General features: G+C 39.2%; 1 protein-coding gene across 1 annotated transcript in view; it reads left to right on the forward strand.

Annotated features, from left to right (window-relative positions):
- Positions 1 to 1633: 1633 nt before the first annotated feature.
- FAM81B (family with sequence similarity 81 member B) overlaps positions 1634 to 23034 on the forward strand; it is a 59144-nt gene continuing 37743 nt past the window's right edge. The window contains exons 1-3 of the mRNA XM_019026163.2: positions 1634 to 1782; positions 3057 to 3160; positions 6387 to 6451. Coding sequence (XP_018881708.2) covers positions 1659 to 1782; positions 3057 to 3160; positions 6387 to 6451 — 293 coding nt within the window. The 5' untranslated portion in view covers positions 1634 to 1658. The remainder of the gene's footprint in view (positions 1783 to 3056; positions 3161 to 6386; positions 6452 to 23034) is intronic.

Here is a 23034-nt window from a genome sequence, read left to right on the forward strand (position 1 = left end):
GGTGGGCAGATCACGAGGTCAGGAAATCGAGACCATCCTGGCTAACACGATGAAACCCTGTCTCTACTAAAAATACAAAAAATTAGTCGAGCGTGGTGGTGGGCACCTGTAGTCCCAGCTATTTGGGAGGCTGAGGCAGGAGAATGGCATGAATCTGGGAGGCCGAGCTTGCAGTGAGCCAAGATCGCACTATTGCACTCCAGCCTGGGTGACAGTGCAAGACTACAACTCAAAAAAAAAAAAAATGGCAATTACATTTCAACATGAGTTTTGGTGGAGAGATTCAAACCAGAGCAGACATTAATAATATACATATATATTATGTGCATTGTTATGTTAAAATTGAATATCCATTTATGTTTAGAGAACAAACCTACCAAAATTGTCCATTTTAGTAGGGCCCATTTTTCTAACCAAATACCATGGATTAAAAGCTGAATTTAAGAAGAGAAAGAATCTTAAAAAGTTGTTAAGCAAGGTTAAATCTAGTTTTTCTTTCTCACACAGACTCTGCTTGTGACTGTTTCTTGGATAATTGGCACCTTGTGAAATAATCACTAATAATAGTTACCTTTTAGTGGATTCCTGGCACCGCCCTCAGCTGAGCACTGTAAGTATATTATTACATTTAATCCTCTCAACCATCTTATGGGATCGATATTATTAGCTCATTTCACAGAGGAGAAAGTTGAGGCTTGAAGAGGTGATGTAATTTTGTCCAAAGTAAACAGCTGGTAGGTTGAGGAGTCAGGGTTCCAATCCACTCTCTCAGAATCTGTAGCCACCTGCTCTTAGTCACTGCTGTGTGTCAGTCTCCCTTGGCACTAGATACAATGGTGATTAGGGTAGCATAATGAGCCTTTTGGACTGCTTGCAAACCATGAACTACTGCATCTTTGAGTTTTAAGGGCTTAGCTTAGGACTAGGGGATATGCATGGAAGCCCAAATCATAGGTGTCCTTTATCTGTGGGATCAAAGTTTGTCACTCAGCATCCTGAACATTGTGTGCCTTTAAACAAGGCAAATCTGATACCATAATTTTGACAACAACTTAGCCAAAGCATCATTTCTGTATATGGAGGCCAAGTAGTACTAACAAACATGCAAATTCTGATTTTAAAACTCGGAGAAACATTTTACAGCTAAAACAATCCACCCCCTTTTGGCTAAATAACTGAACAAAATTTCCCCTACAAAGGCAAAGTTCAATATTTTCATTTCTGTAAAACTCCGACCCATGTCACTTTTCATCAGTGCTGCACTATCTGTGAAGTCCCCTTGTAACCTAGAAGAGTTAGCTTCCTCCCTAACATACTTGGAGAAAGATTTGGGCATACCGCAGCATTTCATTTCCTCTTTGTCTAGCTTGATGATAACTCGTCACTTTTCAAACTGTGAAGATGAAATCAGGAGAAGAGTGTGAAATATCAGTATAACAATGGCCACTTCCCACCCCATGAGACAAAGAAGTGAAAGGCTTAGTGATTTGTATGACGATGAGCACTATAGAAAACATTCAAAGCTTCTAAATCCCAGGGACTTCCTGACTTCAGTTGTGAGGGCCAGCCACACTGACATCATAGATCCTTCCTGCAGTCACAGTGCTACTAAGTCACCCTTGGGAAGAGGCCCCAGAAACAGGAAGACCTTAGTTAGGATGCAATTACAATTCCTTGGTACATTGGCTTCCTCAGAAAAAAGAAAAAAATCACAGAGATTGTTTTTCAAAAATATCAAATCTACAAAAAATAAAGCTGGAAAAGCAAGCATCATGAGTTCAGGTACTTATGGACTATTCGAGGTCTCTAAATTTCTCCTACTTCACTATCTTTCTTCTATTTCTTATTACATATAAACAAAATAATGAATCCCAATGAAGACCCTCAGAAGGCTTGGGCACAACAGAGTAATAACTTAAACAAATGTACAAGAAAAAAAAACCCATCAAAAAGTGGGCAAAGGATGTGAACAGACACTTCTCAAAAGAAAACATTTATGCAGCCAAAACATATGAAAAAAAGCCCATCATCACTTGTCATTACAGAAATGCAAATCAAAACTACAATGAGATACCATCTCATGCCAGTTAGAACAGTAACCATTAAAAAGTCAGGAAACAACTGATGCTGGGGAGGATGTGGAGAAATAGGAACGCTTTTATACTGTTGGTGGGAGTGTAAATTAGTTCAACCATGTGGAAGACAGTGAGGTGATTCCTCAAGGATCTAGAACTAGAAATACCATTTGACCCAGCAATCCCACTAATGGGTATATACCCAAAGGACTATAAATCATTCTACTATAAAGACACATGCACATGTATGTTTATTGCAGCACTGTTCACAATAGCAAAGACTTGGAACCAACCCAAATGCCCATCAATGATAGACTGGATAAAGAAAATGCCACACATATACACCATGGAATACTATGCAGCCATAAAAAAGGATGAGTTCATGTCCCTTTGCAGGGACATGGATGAAGCTGGAAACCATCATTCTCAGCAAACTAACACAGGAACGGAAAACCAAACACCAAACACTCACAAGTGGGAGTTGAACAGTGAGAACACATGGACACAGGGAAGGGAACATCACACACTGGGGCCTGTCGGGGGGTGGGGGCTAGGGGAGGGATAGTATTAGGAGAAATACCTAATGTAGATGATGGGCTGATAGGTGCAGCAAACCACCATGGCACGTGTATACCTACGTAACAAACCTGCACGTTCTGCACGTGTATCCCAGGACTTAAAGTATAATTAAAAAAAATACATTCCTGATTATTTTAGAGCTGTCTGATCCTAAAAAGGTTTCTAAAGGTCTTATAGAAGTATCTGTAAAGAAATGCCCTTCTAGCTAACTATAGATGTTATGGGGGGATGGGGGAGAATTGGGATAAGTGAGGAGAGGGGAAATGGAAAGCAAATTGAAAGACTCCCTTTAAGCCAAGCTATATGTACAGAAACTGCCCTCAATTAAAAAAAAAAATTAGCAGCACTGCCAAAATTCACTTGTCATAGTTCCTGACCTGATTCAGCATTCTGGTTACCTAGATACAAATGTAAACAAAAGTGCCTCTCCAACTGCGACTGCAGAGGAACAGCCAGTTGAACCTGATGGCCCCCTTCCTGGCTCAGACAATAACCAAGAAAAGAAAGCAAGTACTTTTCAATATTCACATTAAAATTAGAATACTTTGCTCAGCTTCTTTAAAGTTTAGAGTGCTTAGAGAGTTTAAGAAGTTCTGGAAGAATAGTTCTCCCACATTTCCTGTTTGTTCTGTCTTGGCAAAATGGCTGCTGAAAACACAAGCTGAAAAGGAAAATGACCTCAATTTACAATTTCATTAATTAGACTGATTTTTAATATATGGGGCTAAAATTCTTTTAAGTTGATCATGATGTATGTTTTATGATGATTCAAAAGGAACCATGATAAACTCAAGGTGCAGACTTTATCTTTATCTCTAACATGAAAACCGGTATAGCTAAATAGAATGTTTCCTTTATTAGAACTTGTCATATCTTCTCCGTTAAAAAGAACATTTTTTAAAGCAGTGTTTTTAGACTTTTTTTGTACTTCTCTTAACACCTTGTAATTTACATAACAAGAGGCAGATGCAGTCACTTGTTACATAAAGCACTAGCACAATATCAAACATTGATTTTTGGTATGTATTATATAATAGGCTGTACCACATACTAGCTATGGGACTTTGGAATGATTACTTAACCTCTCTGTTTCTTCTTCTGTAAAATGGGTGAATTAGGCTTATCATACAAAGTTATTGTGAGTTTGAATGAGTCACTTAAGTAAGTGCTTAGCAAGTAGGAAGGGCTACAGTATGATTATCATCATCATCTACATGATCTTGGGCAAGTCCCGTACTTCTCTGATCCTGAAGCTCCTCACCTATAAAAAATAGTCATCTTAATTTCTTTCCATAATAAGGGTTTCAGCTTCTTAAGGTAACTAATGTCATCCTTACACTAATGGGAAGGTAATGATATCCACTTTATAGGGCATCATGTCAAATAAAATTATGTCATATACAAGAACGTATTTCATAGCCCATAAAACCAAAAAGCTATAACATTCAAAGCATTATTATGAAATGGATAAAACTGATACATGTAAAAAAATTCCCATAGTGGCCATCAAGTTGTTTGTGAGACAGTTTTTATATATAATAACATCCTAGCTTATAGGAATGAGGATGAAACAGAACTGACTCTTATGTTCAATTAGCAAAGATATAAAAATTTAAATACTGTCTTAGATACCTAAAAATTACATTTAAAAAATTGCACCAAAAGCCAACATCAATGGCTTTTGTTCTAGGTAGCAAAATTACAAGCGAGAATTTTTATTCTGTATCTTTAACTTTTCTATACTTTTCCAAATATTCCTCCATTGTTGTGCTTAACATCTGTCACTTAAAAAGTGTGTGTTGTAGGTGTGTTTTTAAGAAGATGCTACTTGTGGTCTTTCAAATAAGACTTAAAAATTAATAAAATAAAAATAAAACATAGATCTAATTGTTACACTCCAGAAGGAGAAAGGAGGACAAGTTAGAGTCCTTGGACACTGTATTCATCGTACACTTTAATTCCACAAATACTTGGAGAGGACTACTCTCCAAACATATAAGGAGGGACCAACCCCTTGCTGAGGAAATGCCAAAAATAGATCCCCCCACAGACCAGAGGGAGCAGTGGAAAGGTGAGGAGGAAACAACTGGCAATGAAGTAGGTGAGGTCTCAGGACTCAGTACTGTTTCAGTGGGAAACAGGAGTGAAAACACTCTCCACGGTAGAAGGCATCAGGTCCTCTGACTTAGGACAGTTTCCATAACGTGGGCACCTGAGTGCCCGGTGAGTCAGTAGATCCACTCTCTAGGGGAAGACGTGGCTTAACAGCATTAGACCCATTGCAGACCCCATTCAGCAATGGGGGGAGGGTACAAGCTCTCTCCTGGGGGTTCACAGGCTCCCTCGTGAGCAGCCTCGAGCCTGTTCTGCCTGCCCACCACCAACAGGGCTGGGTCAGGAGAGACTTTGTCAGGCGTTCTTTATTAGCATCCCTGAAAATGGACTTCACATTTTTTTAAGGTTTTTTGAAGGAGGGAGGTATCCAATTAAGTTTCTTAAAACTTAAGAAGTAGTAATTCCTTGGGCACTTGAAAAAGGAATGCTTTCTGTATATGAGTCTTAACATATTCTGCCCACCATTATAGTACACAGTAACATAAAGCAAGAAAAAATATCCTAGGAATATATTTTGTTAAAGTTTTTAACTGAGATGGAATACCACTCATATTCTCCATATTGAATCCAGTTCACCAATAGGCTATTAAAATTAGGATAAATCTGTCTTGTTTTTTTAAACTTAAAAGAACATTAGAATTTAAGGCATTTTCGGCTGGGCGCTGTGGCTCATGCCTGTAATCCCAGCACTTCGGTTCGGGAGGCCGAGGCAGGCGGATCACAAGGTCAGGAGATCGAGACCATCCTGGCTAACATGGTAAAACCCCATCTCTACTAAAAATACAAAAACAAATTTAGCCGGGCGTGGTGGCGGGTGCTTGTCGTCCCAGCTACGCAGGAGGCTGAGGCAGGAGAATGGTGTGAACCCGGGAGGCGGAGCTTGCAGTGAGTGGAGATTGCGCCACTGCACTCCAGCCTGGGCGACAGAGCGAGACCCCGTCTCAAAAAAAAAAAAAAAAAAAAAAAAAGAATTTAAGGCATTTTTGAGATATGAAAAACAGTGAGTACATTGGGTATCTTCTTTCCTGTCATAAAAATGCTGCAAATTATCAACTTTCATGGAAATAGAACTTTCTAGTAGTACCATTTTATTGAATTAGAAGTTGCCAGTTAAGTGTACATATGGCCAGCTATACTTAATGTTAGTAAATCATGGGTATGACTGCTCTGGCTATAATAATCTGACATCCAGGTACTTGGATAGGCTAGTTTTCTAGTTCGGGGCTTTGTGTTTGAAAATTAGCTGTTTCCTCTTAGAAATCAGCATGTCAGGAATCATTCACTCTGTGAAGACTTCTTTAGTAACTCAGTCAATAATCATTAGATATTTCATTTTAAAATTATCTAAGAATAATCTATGGCTTTGACTTTTCCAAAAAGGTTTTCTTGACTGTGATACCAAATCTATGAAATACAGCTCTCTAGTATCTCCACAGAACTTAATTTTGTTTTTAGTCATTAGCAATACAAAGGGGACATGTGTAAGATTAACTGAGCTGATTATCTGGTCTATGGTATACATTTTGTTTAAAATTAAAACTCTTTAAAGATAAACTGCATACAAGTAATCTGTAAAGAAGCAGATGATATATTCTGAATCTGTAACCTTTGTTTTAGGTAAGATTATCTCCAGCCAAAATGTCAACCAAGAATTCTACAGATCTAGTTGAATATGTTGACAAGTAAGTGTGTAAATTACAACTAATTTTAACTATTAACTGCATTTATTGTGACAAATCTCACACGCAAAAAAGAAAAAATCCTGTTTAATTATTCAGTCAGAGATGAATGTACCTGAATGAAACCGTTAAGTTCTCTGCATTCAGAAGAGACTAAATCTTGTCAGAAAGACAAACCTGATCCTGTTCCTTTCTGATTGACAGAACAAGCAGATTTAACTACCTTTTCTTTAAATGACCTCCATAGGTTCCTGTAGATTTATGTGAAAAGCAATACAACATATTGCATATTGCGACAATATCAGATATAGCTAACTATTGACTTCAAAATAAACCAAGTAAACCTGTTAACATTTCATGATAAAAACTCAGGAAATTTTGAGAGATATTTCACTAATCACTAGAAGATGTTCTTTCTGCTATTTACAGTGCCATACCTGGAGCTCCCCCAGGAAAGGTGTACCACAGAGGGACAACTCCAGGCACTTGGAAATAGAGTAACACACTGTTAACACATGCACATTGTCCAAAATACCCAAGGATGCCAGTGATGAAGGTGGCATTGCAGAGGCAATGCATATTAATTTGAGTTGTTTTCTATTCCATATGTCAAAGCAGGATTTGGTCTAATGCTGTCATTCATGTTTTCAGGGCACTGGGGATTTAGTCTCAGTCCTTCTACTACTTTGCTGTGTAACACCAGTCAGTTCCATAATGTCTCTGGGCTTTAGTTTTTTCATTTGAAAAACAAAGAGGTTGGACTAGAAACTACTGCAGCTTTAAAATAATTCTGATTTTAATAATCATGACCACAGAAGAAAAAAATAGTGAAATGAATGAAATGAGTTCATGTGAAGAGAAAAATCTAAATATACCTTGAACTTCGATTTTTTAAAAATTATCTTTAACAATTAAGATGATAAGATTTCTTCACTAATTTTTACTGCATTTTTTCACAAGAATTCCCCTGTCCCTTGGCCAGTTAAATTTAATACATTCCAAATAGTTCAATCACACTATTTTAGCCCCTTTTTTCATGTTCCGCATAACTTGTATTTGTTTATATGACTATGAGTCTATGATTTAGAAAAAAATAAAACCAGGCATGGGAAAAATATTTTTAAATGTTTAAAAAATGCAATATTTGGACAGATGACTTTTTTTCTGAGTTAAGGACAATGAATGTAGTATGCACAAAAATAATTATTATAAATAAATGTATTAGCTAACCTTATCTTCCAAGGAGAAAAGGGAAACTTGTCCCTACCTGACTCTCTGCATGACAAATGGAAAATAAAAATCATTCTTCTGATCCGTCAAATTCTATTACAAACCTGTGTGGATTTCTTTAGCTCAAGCTGGTGATGTACATCCCAGGAGATGAGAAAATAAATTCCTGGAAAATGGTAACAAACTTAAGCAGTAGAAGATAAAGTTTTTGGATTTCTTTGGCTTTCAGATAAATTAAAATGAAGACAAAGAGGAAGAAATAGTCTATAATGCAAAGCAAAAGCATGATAAAGATTACTTCACTCCAACATTTATTTCTACCTTAATCTCTCCCTTACCCCTTTTCTTACCATCTAAACCATATATCTGGAACTTTCTATTTATGATTTCACATTGTTAATTGTCTTTTGGTCTCTCTCTTCGCATCTCTCAGAACAGGCTGCAAACTCCCTAAAGGAAGGCACTCTATGGCCTTATGATTTTTGATACCCCTCCAGTAGCCTATCATGATGTACTGAATACACTTGATGAACTGTAGTTGACAGATTTAATGGAAAGTAATGGTAGAACAATCGAATTGTTAGAGCTCTGCTTAAATCAGCTGATTAACTGGAAAAGCAAAATAGCATTTGGGCATTTCAGTAATAAGTGCAGACATTTTGAATTGACATATTCAATCCAATAAAATAAAAATAAAGAACAATGGTTTTTAAAATAACTTCACTGGTCAGGCACAGTGGCTCATATCTATAATCCCAGCACTTTGGGAGGCAGAGGTGGGCAGATCACCTGATGTCAGGAGTTCAAGACCAGCCTAGCCAACATGGTGAAACCCCATCTCTACTAAATATACAAAAATTAGCCGGGCATGGTGGCGTGCACCTGTAATCCCAGCTACTCGAGAGGCTGAGGCAGGAGAATCACTTGAACCCGGGAGGTGGAGGTTGCAGTGAATGGAGAGTGTACCACTGCACTCCTGCCTGGGTCACAGAGTGAAACTCAATCTCTAAATAATAAATAAATAAATAAATAAATAAATAAATAAATAAATAAACAAAAATCTTCAGCCTTCAACTCATAGTTTTCATTGGGTGACAACAAATGGATTGACATGCAAACAGAGTACTTAAGTAAAAGTCATTATCAACTCATTAAATGGCCTGAATTTATATTACAGGTTTTCAGAGGTTTGGCCTTAAAGCCTATATGAGTATATTTACAGGTAATACTATGAGCAAAGAATAACAACTCAAAAAGTAAAAATCCAGTCCCTCAGGGAGCTATCTAATAATGCGTTTGGAGCCATTCTAGCAGAAAGGAGAGAAATGAATTATTAGATAGCTGGCCGGGGTAGGCCTCATTAAGAATCTGACATTTGAGAAAAGACCAGGAAGTTAGGAATTTGGCCATGTGGACCTCTAGGGGAAGAGCAAAGTTTCGAAGGCAGGAATATTCTTATGGTGTAGCAGGAACAGAAAGGGGGCAAGGATGGCTGGGGTGAAAAGGAGGGAAATACAAATTGGAACTATGATAGCATCTGGGATTCTATTTGAAAGTCTCTGGAGAGAATGAATCCTGAGTTTCTGCTGCCCATGAGGCAAATTCCAACTTTCCTGAACAAAAAGGAGGCCAAGGAACTGAGGTTTTATACTGAGTTTTCCAGGCTGGGCTATAGCCAATATACAACTCAGGAATTCTCTCAAGAGTACATTTTTTGAAGATGAAGGTCTGGCTGACAGCCAAAGAATGATATTTAAAATCTGGATACATAAAACTTTCAGCAAGTCAAATGGGCAAAATAATAAATGATTAATGACTTCCCCTCATGAGTAGAATATGGAATTCAGGGTCTGAAAGTATTCATTTTCAAGGTTGTTCTTAGCACCATGGCAGACACTTTATTATTCCGTGATGCATTGCTTTTGTTACTACATGATGAAGACAGATATTTCACATTACAATGCATGAGAAAGGAAGACAAAACTCTGTTGGTTGAACTTTCTATGGATAGATCATGTTAGGTTGGATGGTGCTGCTATCAGCCACAGTGCAGTCTTTTGGTCTTTCTTCTTTTCATGCCCCCCCCCACCCACCTGTGATGGGCAAGGCTCTGCTGAGAGTGGGCACAGTCACAGGGATTGGGCATTACCCATAGGGACCCCCAATTAGTAAGGGAAGGGGCTGCCCAAATGATGCTCAGTCCCTCCCAAGAGGCTGTCTGGATTCTTGTCACATTTAAGACCTTCTGCTCAAGCGTGAGAACTCCACTGAGGTCAGGCTGATGCTGATCTCAGTTCTCTAGAGCACAGAGGGAGCCCCCACCAACCTCTGGGCCTCTGAGAAGACCCTTAGGACTCCGAGGAGAGATGTGAGCCAGGCAGGAAAGGTGACTTGGTGAAAAATTACATGATGTTGGCAGCAAGTTACATATGAAGAAGCAGAGGGAAAGACACACCTTTCTCCTCTGAGAAAAGTGCAAATGTAGCAGGAAGAGCCACTAACTGGCCTAAGCAAAGCTGCTGTGATGTAGGAGAAAGAGGAGAGGCTAACTAAAATGTTTCGCTGCTGAGTGACTCATAGCCTCCATGCCTCAGTTTCCTCCTACGTAGAGACAAATTTTACTCATGCCACAGGGTAGTGGTGGGAATGCAATGAAAATGATACGTTGACTATAAGCACTAAATAGAAATAAGATAGTGTTATAATAAATTCCTTACATTTCTCCTGGGCTATGAGCTCCCTACCACAAACTGAGTGGCTTTAAACAATAGAAATGTATTACCTCACAATTCTGGAGGTTGGAGGTCTGAAATCAAAGTGCCAGCAGGACTGGTTCCTTCTGAGGGCTCCAAGGGGAACCTGTTCCTTGTCTCCTGCCTAGCTTTTGGTGACTTTTGGGAGTCCCTGGCACTCCTTGGCTTGTAGATGTGTCACTCCAATCTCTGCCTCCATCTTTACATGGTGTCTCCCTGTGTTTCTGTCTTCCTACAGCCACCTTCACATACATACATACATACATACATACACACACACATACATACATACAGGCATCTTCACATCGACACCAGCCATGCTGGATTAGGGGCCCACTCTACTCCAGTAGGACCTCACCTTAACTAATTATATCTGCAAGACCCAATTTCCAAATTAGGTCACATACTGAGGTATTAAGCTTTAAGACTTCACTGTTTCTTTTGGGGGGACACAATTCAACCCATAACAATATTTAATAATTATAAATAATTGTAAGAACACATATATACAACATTGTACAAGACATATTTACAAGACATTGCAAAGTATTTCAGGTACACATCCTTTAACTTGATCTCGTCAGCCAGGTGGGAGGGTCAGGAGTCCCTCTCTCCACAGAACAGAAAGGGAGCCCTCTTCCGGGCAACCTCAGAGAGGTTGAAGTTAGCTTGTGACAGAGATAGAACTTGAACCCAAGTCTTCTGACTCCAAGTACAGTGTTCTTTCCCCTGGAGACTCACATTAAACACTCCCCACCCCCACCCCCAAAGACCAAGGTAATATGGGAAGGTATCTCAAGAGGGCCACAAATGCTACAGGAACTCCCAACATCATCAAAACAATTTGCTACTGCAGTTTGCATATGCTTCACCTGTAAGTATGACCCAGACATCCACCCTGCCCTCACTGACACAGGGACTCTGTTTGGAACCTTTGTCAACCTTGATGCCTCCACATGAAGGAAAACCAATCGTACCAGGCACATCACTCATTTTGCAATCTTACTAAAAATTCTGCTGAACATTTGGAGTCTGCCTTATAGAGCGCATCACTTTTCACTGGAAAAGAATCACAACCAGTTCTTTCTCCAGTCTCTTCTGGACCATACCACTATATGGAGTTCTTTTTGGGCCCTTCCTGATGCTCTGTGCTGGCCCAGCCCTGTTGGCCTGGTGTACTTCCTCCTGCACTGGGCCCACCAGAACTCAAATTGCCTGCCTCACCCCCCAGAGCATTCAGCCCTACCTAAAACTCAGCAGTGGAAGTCTCTCCAGCTACAAACATCCACTTGCCAGGGTGGTTATAAACAAGCAACACAGAAACTATAGAAAATGTTTTTTCTATTTCATCACTCCCCACACAAACTCATAGATTATTTTTGTGAGGCATCAAAATATTCTCTGAGATTTCACTTCAGGTTTTTTTTTTTCGTAGGACTCTCTGCACTCAGACCGTAACTAGTCATATATTAGATCTCATAAAAATGTAGACATCTTTCTTCAGTATGCCTTTTTGTGTTCTAGAAAAAGGTTTAAATTTTCAAGCTTGATTCTCTGAGTATTACAGGTTGCCAAAATGGTTATCAGAATCTCCCCAGTAAATTTAGGGCTCTATTCACAAGAACAGAACAGGCAGGGAAGTGAGAGGCTCCATGTACCGGCCGATCTGCCAGCTACAGCACAGCTGGTGTAAGTCACACCGAATTAGAGAAAAATAGAACTCAGAGTTTGTGGAAAATCTGTTCGGATTCAGTTGTCAGCTACATAATCAATGATCTATGTGAAGCCCAAATATCTCTCTGAAAAGGCCCCCTAGGAATTTTTCCTCCTGTGGTTGGTGACTCCATCTGCACTAGTCTGGAATATCCAGTTACTTCTTTCCTTTCATAGTTAAATTTAGATCTAGGTCCCACTGACATACATAACATACTAAGCAAGCGTGAGGTTCTTAAATTTATATCTTACTACTAGGGAAAGCCCTCAGTTTTTATCCCTTAGGAATACCTAATGATTTGAATAATGGCCTCGTCAGGAATCTCTCTTAGAAAATTGAGACATGCTCATGTGTTTGTTCTTCCATGGTTGATTTAGAAAGGTCAATTGGAAAACAATATTCTCTGTCCTTGTGGAAATGCAAATAGGGAAAAAATATAAGCTGTCTGTTGATCTTCAGGAACCATGTAAATAAAACCAAACAGAGCCATCATTTGGTGCTTCATTAAACCTTAAGAATTAGCAATAATAATAAGACTACAGTTAATAGTAAATCCCAGGCCTGAAAAGGAATTTCAAAAAGGAAAGCTCTCCACTTAAACATAAAATAAATTTTAAAAATAATCTTTAAAAATTTAGGAGAAGAAATAACTACAGTCCAGCATTTGCATCCCACTTAATGTCTCCATGGTTGCAGGCAAATAGCTTTGCATAGCAGTAGGTGATACCCTCCTAAAAGGCTTCCTTCGATGGGCCAAATAGCCACAGCATTGAAATCAGCCCTGACAGACAAGACCACAGACCTGCTGGCTTGGGTCTGCCCTCTCATTGCTCTCTCGGGATATAATCTTGACATTAGCCAATAGCACCTCACCCGCAAGAGTGAGGCCCTGGGACCCTCCTAACCTCAGACATACAGGTGTGTGGCATTGGTTTCACCACCCTCTCTACTGCATGCATCTCACTTATTATCTCAGAACTTACAACCACACAGCAAAATAGGCCTTGTTGGCCCTGTTTACAGATGAAGCAATTAGAACACTCGGTTGGTAAGTGGTGGAGCCTGTGTTCTACCCTCAGTCTACCTTGCTTTCCAACCTGCCAAGCTGCTTCTGGATGTCTACAGAACTTGAGAGCTCATATTCCATAGTTCACTACTTTGGCACTTCATTATATATCCTGCCTTATATTATTCGCTGATTCACATGACCAGTCTTGAACAAATCAGTGGTGTTTAGTCTTTAGGATACATTAGAATCACCTATGCGCTTGCTTAAAATGCATATTCTTACTCTCCCCGCCTACCCTAAAATTTTGATTCAGTAGGTTTGTATTGGAGTGGAGTAATCTGTATTTTAACAACTTCCCTCCCTCACCCTCCCCTGTGATACCAATTCAAGTATAAGAAATACTGAATTAACCTAAGTTCCTTGAGGAACAGAGCCATTATATGTAAATATGTAGTATTACAGGTATGGACTAGAGTAAATGTGTGTATGGACTAGAGTAAATATTGTATATGAACTAGAGTAAATATTTAGTAAGTACTTAATGTATCTTTATTTGAAATGACATTTTTATTGATAAGTGACTAGATACAGACACAATGCCTTCAGCTGCACATAATAGAAGCACTAACCAAAAATAGTTTAAATGTAGAAATACTGATTAGCTCATATAACAAAAAAAATCCAGAGTTTGATAAATTTAGTAGCTTCAGAACATCATTAAGCAGCCAGGTGTTTTTTTTATTCTTTCTCTCTGCCATTTCCTTTTTCCTCATGATCACAAGATGCCTTTGGTAGTTCCAAGCATCATGCACAGACAGGACAACATTCAGCGAAGAAGAGGGAAGTTTCTTCTGTGTATCCCTTCTTGAAAAGGCAAAGACACTTTATCCAGAAGCCCCATAGCAGGTTTCTCTTTGCATCTCATGGGCCAGAATTGCTTCACATGCTTTTACCATAACCAATTGCATCTCAACCCAGAAGAATGGAATCTTTATGATTAGTTTGCCCCTCAGGAGGACATGGGGGACAGGAAGGATGAATCAAGTCAGGCAGAAGTTGGGGGTGGCTGTTGGGAAGGTAACTAACGGTATCTGCCATACTGAGAACATCTAGGAGAAAACAATTTCTAAATTTGGGGGGAAATGAAGCATAATTTATAAGTGTCTGTACAAGACTGAAAACCAGGAGACCAAATACCTTTGCTGGCAAATCTGGGATATAGATTGTCTAGAGGCCACAAAGCAGCACTGGCTCAAAGAAAATAATGAGCAAATCTGCAGTCCACCACTAGGCTATGTGTCACCTTCAGCAGAGCCTGGCATCTTCTTCCCTTCTGCCTCTGACTCATATATCCAATCCAGGGTAGCACTGACAGCATGGTGGGGGTTTTAGGGGAATGGATTGTATATATGGTAGGTACCATTTGGTGATTTTCCAAAACAACATTTTTGAACCAAATGAGTGGTAAATGCAATCTGACTCACAAAACCCCTTGGCAAAGTTTTCTTTGCACCTCAGATTTCCAGGTGATAGAAAAGAAGAATCTCTCTGAGTGTGCGAGTGTGTGTGCACATGTTACAAAAACTACCATGTTAATGAAATATTCAATTTGAAAAAAAAAAAAGAAAAGAAGAATCTCACCCAGGCTGAGACTATTTTATATTGCTCAAGAGAGTAAACTATGTCTTGAGGCTCCAACAAGCTGTGACTTTATGGAGCCACTTTTTTTGTCCAGTTTTCCAACAACTGAGCCTTAAGGGAACAGTCCAGGTAGAGAAATCAGTCTGTCAATCAACAAATATTTATTGACTGCCTACTGTGTGCCACACATTCTTCTCAGTGTTGGGGGACTGTGCAGAACATGCTAGAAAAGTGCCTCACATAGGGAGCTCTCATTCTAGTGATGGAGGATAGACAATAAACAGAAACAAGTAAATAAGATAATTTTAGATAATGACAAATGCTTTCGAGAAGATAAAATGGGGTATTATGAGAGAAGGCCTATGTGGTTGAATGAGATAAATGGAGGGAAGAATGGGAGGAAATGAGGTTAGAAAGGAGAGATAAGATTTTATTCTGAGAGAATGGATAAGCCATAGGAAGGTTTTAAGTAGTCAAGGGCCACCATTTACACTTTAGAAAGACCACTCTAGCTGCTGTATGGAGGATGTGCTATTTGTTAGGAGGAAAAGTGGAAAAGATAATGGTGACCAGGATCAAGAAAGGAAGAAAGAACTAAAATAACTGTGGGTTTGGAGCCTAAGAATACTGCTGGGTGTTATTTCTGCAGCTACCCTATTAGGTCACATGACTAGCATTAATGTCCCCTGCTTATTGTTGGAATGATGAGAAAATGTGGGAGCTAATGTTAACATTTGATTTTGGAATCTGTGAGTTTCAAATCGTGACCCTGAATCTCCAAGTTGTGTGACCATTCCTTGTTCTGTCTGGTAAATTTCCTCAGTCTGGTCTTCCAAATCACTAATTCATTCTTTAGCTATTTTTTCTGTTATATTTATCCTACCTTTTATTTTTTATTTCAATTATATTTTCCATACCTAATGGTTCTACTTACTTTTTACGTTTTCTAGTTTTTCTTATTTTACTAATATCTTCTGTTGTCTTCTCTCTTAATATGTTTAATAGCCTTTTAGAAATTTATTGTGTACATTTTAATATTTCTCTTCTATGGGAATCTGTAATCTACTAGGTTGTTTATTTGTAGGTTAATTACTTTTAAAAAGGCTGTGCTCCTCAAAAGTCCTGTTAATCTGGCCTTTGAACTCATTTCCCCTGGGCATTTCAGCCAGATCCTGGTCTCCAATGGAGCCTTGTCAGCTCCAGTGAGTCCAGGGGTGGGGTGTGGATGAGCCCCAGGCACCAGAAAACCACTCCCTATTCCACAAAATAACTTCTCCTGTCAGGTCTTCACCTTTTGCTCCCCAGGAAGAAGCAGGTTTAGGAGAACACTTGCTTTCCCACCCTGTGGACATTTAGAAGTGAAACAAGGTGGCAGCAACTCCCCAAAGTCAATTGTTCCCCAAGTTTCTTGTTATTGTTACTGCTCTAACTCCTTACCAACACAGTCCTTCTGCCCTGCCTAATCTTTCTTTAGAGGACACCTAGAATAGTTTAACATTTCACAGGAGTCAGAACAACTGGTCCCAAGGAAATAGAGAAGAAGAGCAGACTTATGTTGTTCCCTTTCCCTATTTTATCTTCCCACAGCCCTCCCAAGCTGTCTCTTGTCCCAGGCCAACGCAGCCATCTGATTCAGGTTGGGTTGCCCAGGGAACAGACTCTGAGATGGAGATTGGCGAATAGAAGGCTTATTACAGAGCACACTGGGATCAACACCTGTGGAAGGGAAGGGAAAGGAATGGAACTGAACAGAAGGAATAGTTGAACTATATGAAGTGAGTTGAGCCAACTAACTTCAATTAGTTATATATGGATTTTATATATATTAGGTACCATGGCTCCAACAGTTGAGCCAAAGAAGACTTCAACCAACTTCACAGGAAGCTCTGGAGCTGGGACAGCCCTTCAAAGTTGTCCAGAGTTAGACCAAGCATGCCAGGCCTTTATACACACACACTGTCCAATCACTGAATAAAGCTGCCCCAGAAAGTGGGCATGACCTTGACAAGGCAGTTCTCAGAGAAAGCTAACAGCTGAAGTCTGCCAGCTGGCAGCACTCCCAACAGTTGGGGGGTAGAAGTCCTTCCTTCCTGAACGGGGAGCTGGGTGGCACATCACGGCATCCACAGCACCACCCACACATGCACCAGTTTAAAATAGCCCCCACCACCCCAGGGGTTTTTCACTTTCTCCAAGTCCTTCAGGATTTTGTAAGGGAGAGAGGATGGGAAGCCACATTTATTCAACATTTTTGTCAAAACCATAGTCAGCCCGGGATTTTTTTTAACCTCTGAATAACTGTCTAACTCATTTCCTTTCTTTCTGCACTTTGTCTCACATGAGCTGTCATATCCCTCTGGGGCCAATTTACTTTAGCTCCCATGTTCTCACTAACTCTCAATTCTGTATTGCTTGCTGAAAGCTTTATTTTCCCAGGAGACTGAAGCTGAATGAGTCCTCTGAAGACCCAGCCAGAGCCAAGCAGAGGTGTGCTGGCTCTGCAGAGACAACAGGACCCCTGGGCATGGGGGATGGCAATATTTTCCATGGGACCAAAGTCTGCTCTGTGAGTCCCACAGAATCCCCCATCATTTCTCAGGTCCTAGGCCCCTACCCCACCAGACAGTTGTAGTATGTGGGATGGGGTAGGAGCCAAGGTGAGCAGTGGTGGTGCAACTCTTCCTTTTGAAAGCTACCTGAGTGATTCCAAAAATGCCTGTTCTCTTTTACACACACACACACACACACGCACGCACACACACACACGCACATCTGCCAGCTCAGGCAATCTCATTTTCTTCACCTAAGTCTTCAACCACCATTGAAAGCTACCTGAGTGATTCCAAAAATGACTGTTCTCTTTTACACACACACACACACACACACACACACACGCACACACACACACGCACACCTGCCAGCTCAGGCAATCTCATTTTCTTCACCTAAGTCTTCAACCACCATTTACTTCTCTGATAACATCCAAATCTCTATCTTCAGACACATTTCAGACTGTTCAAGGGACATCTCTAGAGAGATGCCATATACAAAATCTCAAATTTGTTTTCTTCCCCCAAAACCTAACTGTTTTTTTGTTTGAATTTTCAGTCTTCATGAAAAGTGGCATCATACATTAAGCTCAAATCCAAAACATCAGAATCTCTCCCTCCTTCAGGCTCATTTCTAATCTATCTCAAAGTTCTACAACTTCTAGGTTTATAATATCTGTAACATGTATTCTCCTTCTTTATGTCCAAGATCACCATCTGAGTCTCAGACCTTCCTCATTTTTTCATGTAGATTACTGTCCATGTTAGTTATCCATTGCTGTGTAGCAAAGTATCTCAAAACTCAGCGGCATAAAACAGCGAATATTTATCTCAGTTTCTCAGGATCAGGAATTCTAGGATGGTTCACTCATATAGCTCTTGGTCGACACCCCAGACTCTTGCTGGCTGTTGTCAGGAGTTTTCAGTTCCTCACCATGTGGACCTCTCCACAGGGCTATTCAATATGGCAGTTGGCTTCCCCCAAAATGAGAGAGAGAGAGAGAGAGAGAGAGAGAGAGAGAGAGAGAGGAGGGAAGGAGGGAGGAAGAGAGAGAAAGAGAAGAATCTGATTATCATAGGGTGAGGAGCAAACCACACATATTGAAAGGCACAACAAAACTAGCTTGCTTCTTCAAGAAGCTGATCAGTGAAGGGAAGGAGTAATATATTAATGCCAAGAGAGGGTATCAGGATTTTTAAGTTTCTTTGCCTGTACATGAAATAGCCCTGGCCTTTGTCTTTTCCCATTTCTAATTTACTTTGTTTACTTTTCGTTGAACTTCTGACTCTTTTGCTCATCTTTGCCTTTAATCTGTGATTTCTTTCATCTATTAGTAGGCAGCCCTCTCCTCAACATAGAATTATCAGGTATTACATTTGTATGGACCCGGAAATCATCCAACTTGGTTTGTTAGAATAGTGGGTAAATTGAGGAGGAAGCACATTCCAGGGATGATTTGGAGGCAGAGTTTGGAGGGGACCTCTTCTCTGCATGTAATGTAGTATGAACTTCAGACTGCCTAGGCTTGAATACTGGTCCACTGCTGTTAGCTGGGTAAACTCGGACAAAAGTTATTCAATCTTTCTAAGCCTCAGTTTTATTATCGTTAAAAACAGGGTAATATTAATAGAGCCTCCATGGTGTTATCATGAAGATTCAATAGATGACTCATTTCAAGTGCTAGCCACAAGGTCTGGCTTGTATTAAATGCTCAAAGATACTAGCCATAACTATTTATAAAGTGCAGGAGTAGTGTATGGACACGGTGGTAATGTTTTTGACTGCTCAGCGACGTTTTCTTCCCTCTTTCTGATTCTCAGGTTCTAGAATTATGTTATCCCAAACAGTAGCCCCTGGCCACATGTGCCTGTTGAGCACTTGAAATGTGGCTAGTCCAAATTGAGGAGTTGTGCTATAAGTGTATAATACACACTGGACTTCAGACTTATCTTTAAAAAGAATGTAAAATATTCCATTAAAAAGTTCACATTGATTACATGTTACAATGACGTTTTAGATATAATGGTTTAAATAAATTATATTGTTAAAATTAACGTTATCAGTTTTTGTTTTGTTTTATTTTGTTTTCTGAGATGGAGTCTCGCTCTGTCACCCAGGCTGGAGTGCAGTACCTCAATCTCGGCTCACTGCAACCTCCACCTTGCGAGTTCAAGTGATTCTTGTGCCTCTGCCTCCCGAGCGGCTGGGACTACAAGCGTGTGCCACCACATCCGGCTAACTTTTCTATTTTTAGTAGAGATGGGGTTTCACCATGTTGGCCAGGCTGGTCTCAAATTCCTGACCTCAAGTGATCTGCCCACCTCAGCCTCCCAAACTGCTGGGATTACAGGTGTGAGCCACCATGCCTGGCCTGTCATCAGTTTTTTAAAAATTTTTCTTAATGTGGCTATCAGAAAGTTTAAAATTGTCTATAAGGTTTACATTATATTTCTTTTGAGCAGTTTTATAAAGATGAAATTACAGAGCTACTAAATTAAAAAGAAGTAATATATTTCTATATTTTATTTATCTGCATAGCATGAGCCCCTCTTCTTCTTTTATAAGCCAGCCAGATTCTGCTGACCTTCACTGGGCAGTTGAAGCCTTGCCATCCGCACACACTGATCCTTGTGAGCAACCATCCATCACTAGGGTAATAAAATTATGTCTGTGGCCAAACTTTAGCCAGCTTCTGGCATTGCCCAAAAAAACTTAGCTACAGATTAATCCTCAGAAAGCAAACAACCAACAGGGAAGAAACAAACTTCTTATTTTTTAAATTCCTTTGGCAGAGATACTTGATATCAAATTGGAGGTAAAAAGGAGGAAAATTGCATATGGCAAATACCACCAGTAGTCAATCCAGTAGACGTTTTCTCCCTCCTCTTTGCTAATAAAAGTCCCAATTTTGTTTAAGGCTACAATGTACCCAGTTCAAAAAACAAAACAAAATAAGGTATAAGAGGTGGCTATATGACATAGCTTTAGCCAATGAAATATAGACAAAAGTGTCATAGTGAGTCTTTTAGAAAGGCTGTCTCTATTTAAAAAAGGACGGGTGGGGACAAACTCAACAGATGCACACATTTTATTTTACATTTTGCCTTCTGTCTTTTCTATTGGGAATGGGGACACAATAGTTCAAGGTGGAACAACAACCTTGAGACCTGAGGGTAAAGGTCACACACTATGAGTGGGCCAGGAAGCCGGAAGGAGCTGGGCACCTGATGACTTCCTCAGTCAGCTGCTCTACCTTTCCACTTCTTGTTACTTGAGCCAAACAAACCCTACTTGCTTCAGTCACTCTCTCTGGATTTCTGATAAACACAGCTAAACATAACCCCAGCTGAAACCTGCAGTCCAGAAAATGCTAATGTTCACAATCTGGCCCTAAAATCTGCTGTCCCGAGGACATTTTCACTTCCAAGAAAATTTGTCACTATTGGCCTAAAGCAAATAGTTATTTTGGCTCATGCAATGGGAACAAGCATGAATTATTTGGCCTTGGCTTTTTATGATCCAGCATATATAGTAGTCATTTTTAAAAGATATATACTATATATCTATACATCTACATAAGTATATAGGTACAAATATAAATTTCCAAGAGGGCAGGGGCTTTATCTGGCTTATTCATCATTTTATTTCCAGGCCCTAACAAAGGCCAAATCTCCTTTTCCTTAAGGCTGACTTATCTTTCCAGTGATATTCACAACATAATTTGCTACCATTCAGAGGCGGCAACATGGAAAACATCATAGGCTAAGTTACAGGTGACCTAGAGCTAATCCTGGCTCTACCAAATAAATAGTTCTGGGACATTGAAACATTTCTTCAAATAAAAATTTGTGCAGAAATTCAATGTACTAAGCAGGTAAGATTAAAAAGAGAAAACCCGCAGCCCCTTCTACTGGGTCATAGGATAGTAAGAAATCCCCAAGAAATTTAATAGCGTTAAAGACAAATTTAAAGTAAACCTCTCACTCAGTTATATAGATTTGAAGGAATGTTGTCATGTTCATGTATAAAAAATGTGACTTGGTATAGGGTCAGAAATCAGTACACATAAGGGCTTTGGAAATAACCTGTATTTGGGGACTATATAAGCAAGTGTTTTAACACATGGGCTTTGGATGACCTAGGACCAGTTAACTATTCCATTAATGGGTTTGATAATCCCAAAAAAACACAATCCTGAATGTCATAATACCAAGTGTAGAAATCCCAAAAAGATCAAAATCCCCAAAATATAATTCTGGAAAAAATAATTTAAAAGACATTTCTTCACATTTATAAAAGGAGATTTATTTTGGAAGCATATAAAAACATGACAGAGCATTTCACAGGCCACTTTACATAATAAAATAGGCAATAGTAACATTTGTATTTTTACAAGCATGAACATACAGGTATACTAACAACAGTCATATGGGTATAATGTTATAAGTGGATGAACCATATTCATAAAGAAATAAGTCAAAATTCAAAATGTATAAATGCATAACACTATGGATGGTAATTTTATGCAACCAGCTTTATAACTGTAGTCGTCTGCAACACCATGATGATAACCTAAGTCGTTTGATAAGATTGATCCAAAACTTCAATGAGTCACTACGGCATATGCAATTGCACAAAGAGCTGAGATCTTGAGAAATTTCATCTTTCACAAATGCAGTTGTACAAAAAAGGACATCTCTTCATTTATTGGGGAAGTTTCAACATTTTTACATACACAATGCTTACACACAAAGTCAATGTTGTGATAACGCACTTTTGTGGAGTCAAATTGACAAAATATGCATAAAACAAATTAGAACTTTCTGAAAGTCTTTATACAATTTATACTCCAGTATTGCAAATGATGTGAAGATGAAATACATAGTATAGCAAATTGTGAAAAGTAATAATAACAATGCTGACAATTTAAGATAGTGGGAAAGAACTAGAAAGAAAATTCAACATTTGAAAAAGTATATTACAAGGATACATTATGGGCAATTGCATGGAGGTAGTCCATTAGAGCTGGCCAACATTCACAGTCATATTTTGAAGTCTTGCATGGCAATGAATTGCTGCTTTTTTTTTTCTTTTAAGACATGACTCTCGTCAGAGAATATGTTCACATTTCATTCATTTTCCACATAGCACTGCTCTTTTTGAAATTCTTCTATGATTCGACATACACCAACATGAGCATTCTCTATTAAATATTTCCATCTTTGCATAATTTTTCTATGCTGTTTTGGGTACACAGAAATTCATTCCACGTGCACTCATATGCAGAAGCAATACTGATAATCAAATAGTCACACTATTGTGTATCTTCTTATCTTACTGTGTGCATAATTATATTTGAACCAGTTGGTAACTTTGTTGGCTTCTTCAGGCAAATGTGGCTTTAATTCATTAAAATTTCCTAAAATGTCATTAGCTGGGAGGAATGCCACTGCAAACAAATGAAATATTTTTAAACCATATGGGGTGGCCAATTCACTTGTCTGAATTTTTCACCATATGCATTGGGCTGAATGACAAAAACAAATTTTATTGATGACACCTTGAGATTCACTTTTAGAAGCCTTGATGGGACTTAATTCCAAATCTGTCATGGTTTGGGGATTCTACTAAAATCCATTTTCTTCTGCGAAGTCCACCAAATCTTCAAATAAATGTTTATAAAGTGCTT

Source organism: Gorilla gorilla, chromosome 4, assembly GCF_029281585.2.
Source record: "Gorilla gorilla gorilla isolate KB3781 chromosome 4, NHGRI_mGorGor1-v2.1_pri, whole genome shotgun sequence".
NCBI lineage: Eukaryota > Metazoa > Chordata > Mammalia > Primates > Hominidae > Gorilla > Gorilla gorilla.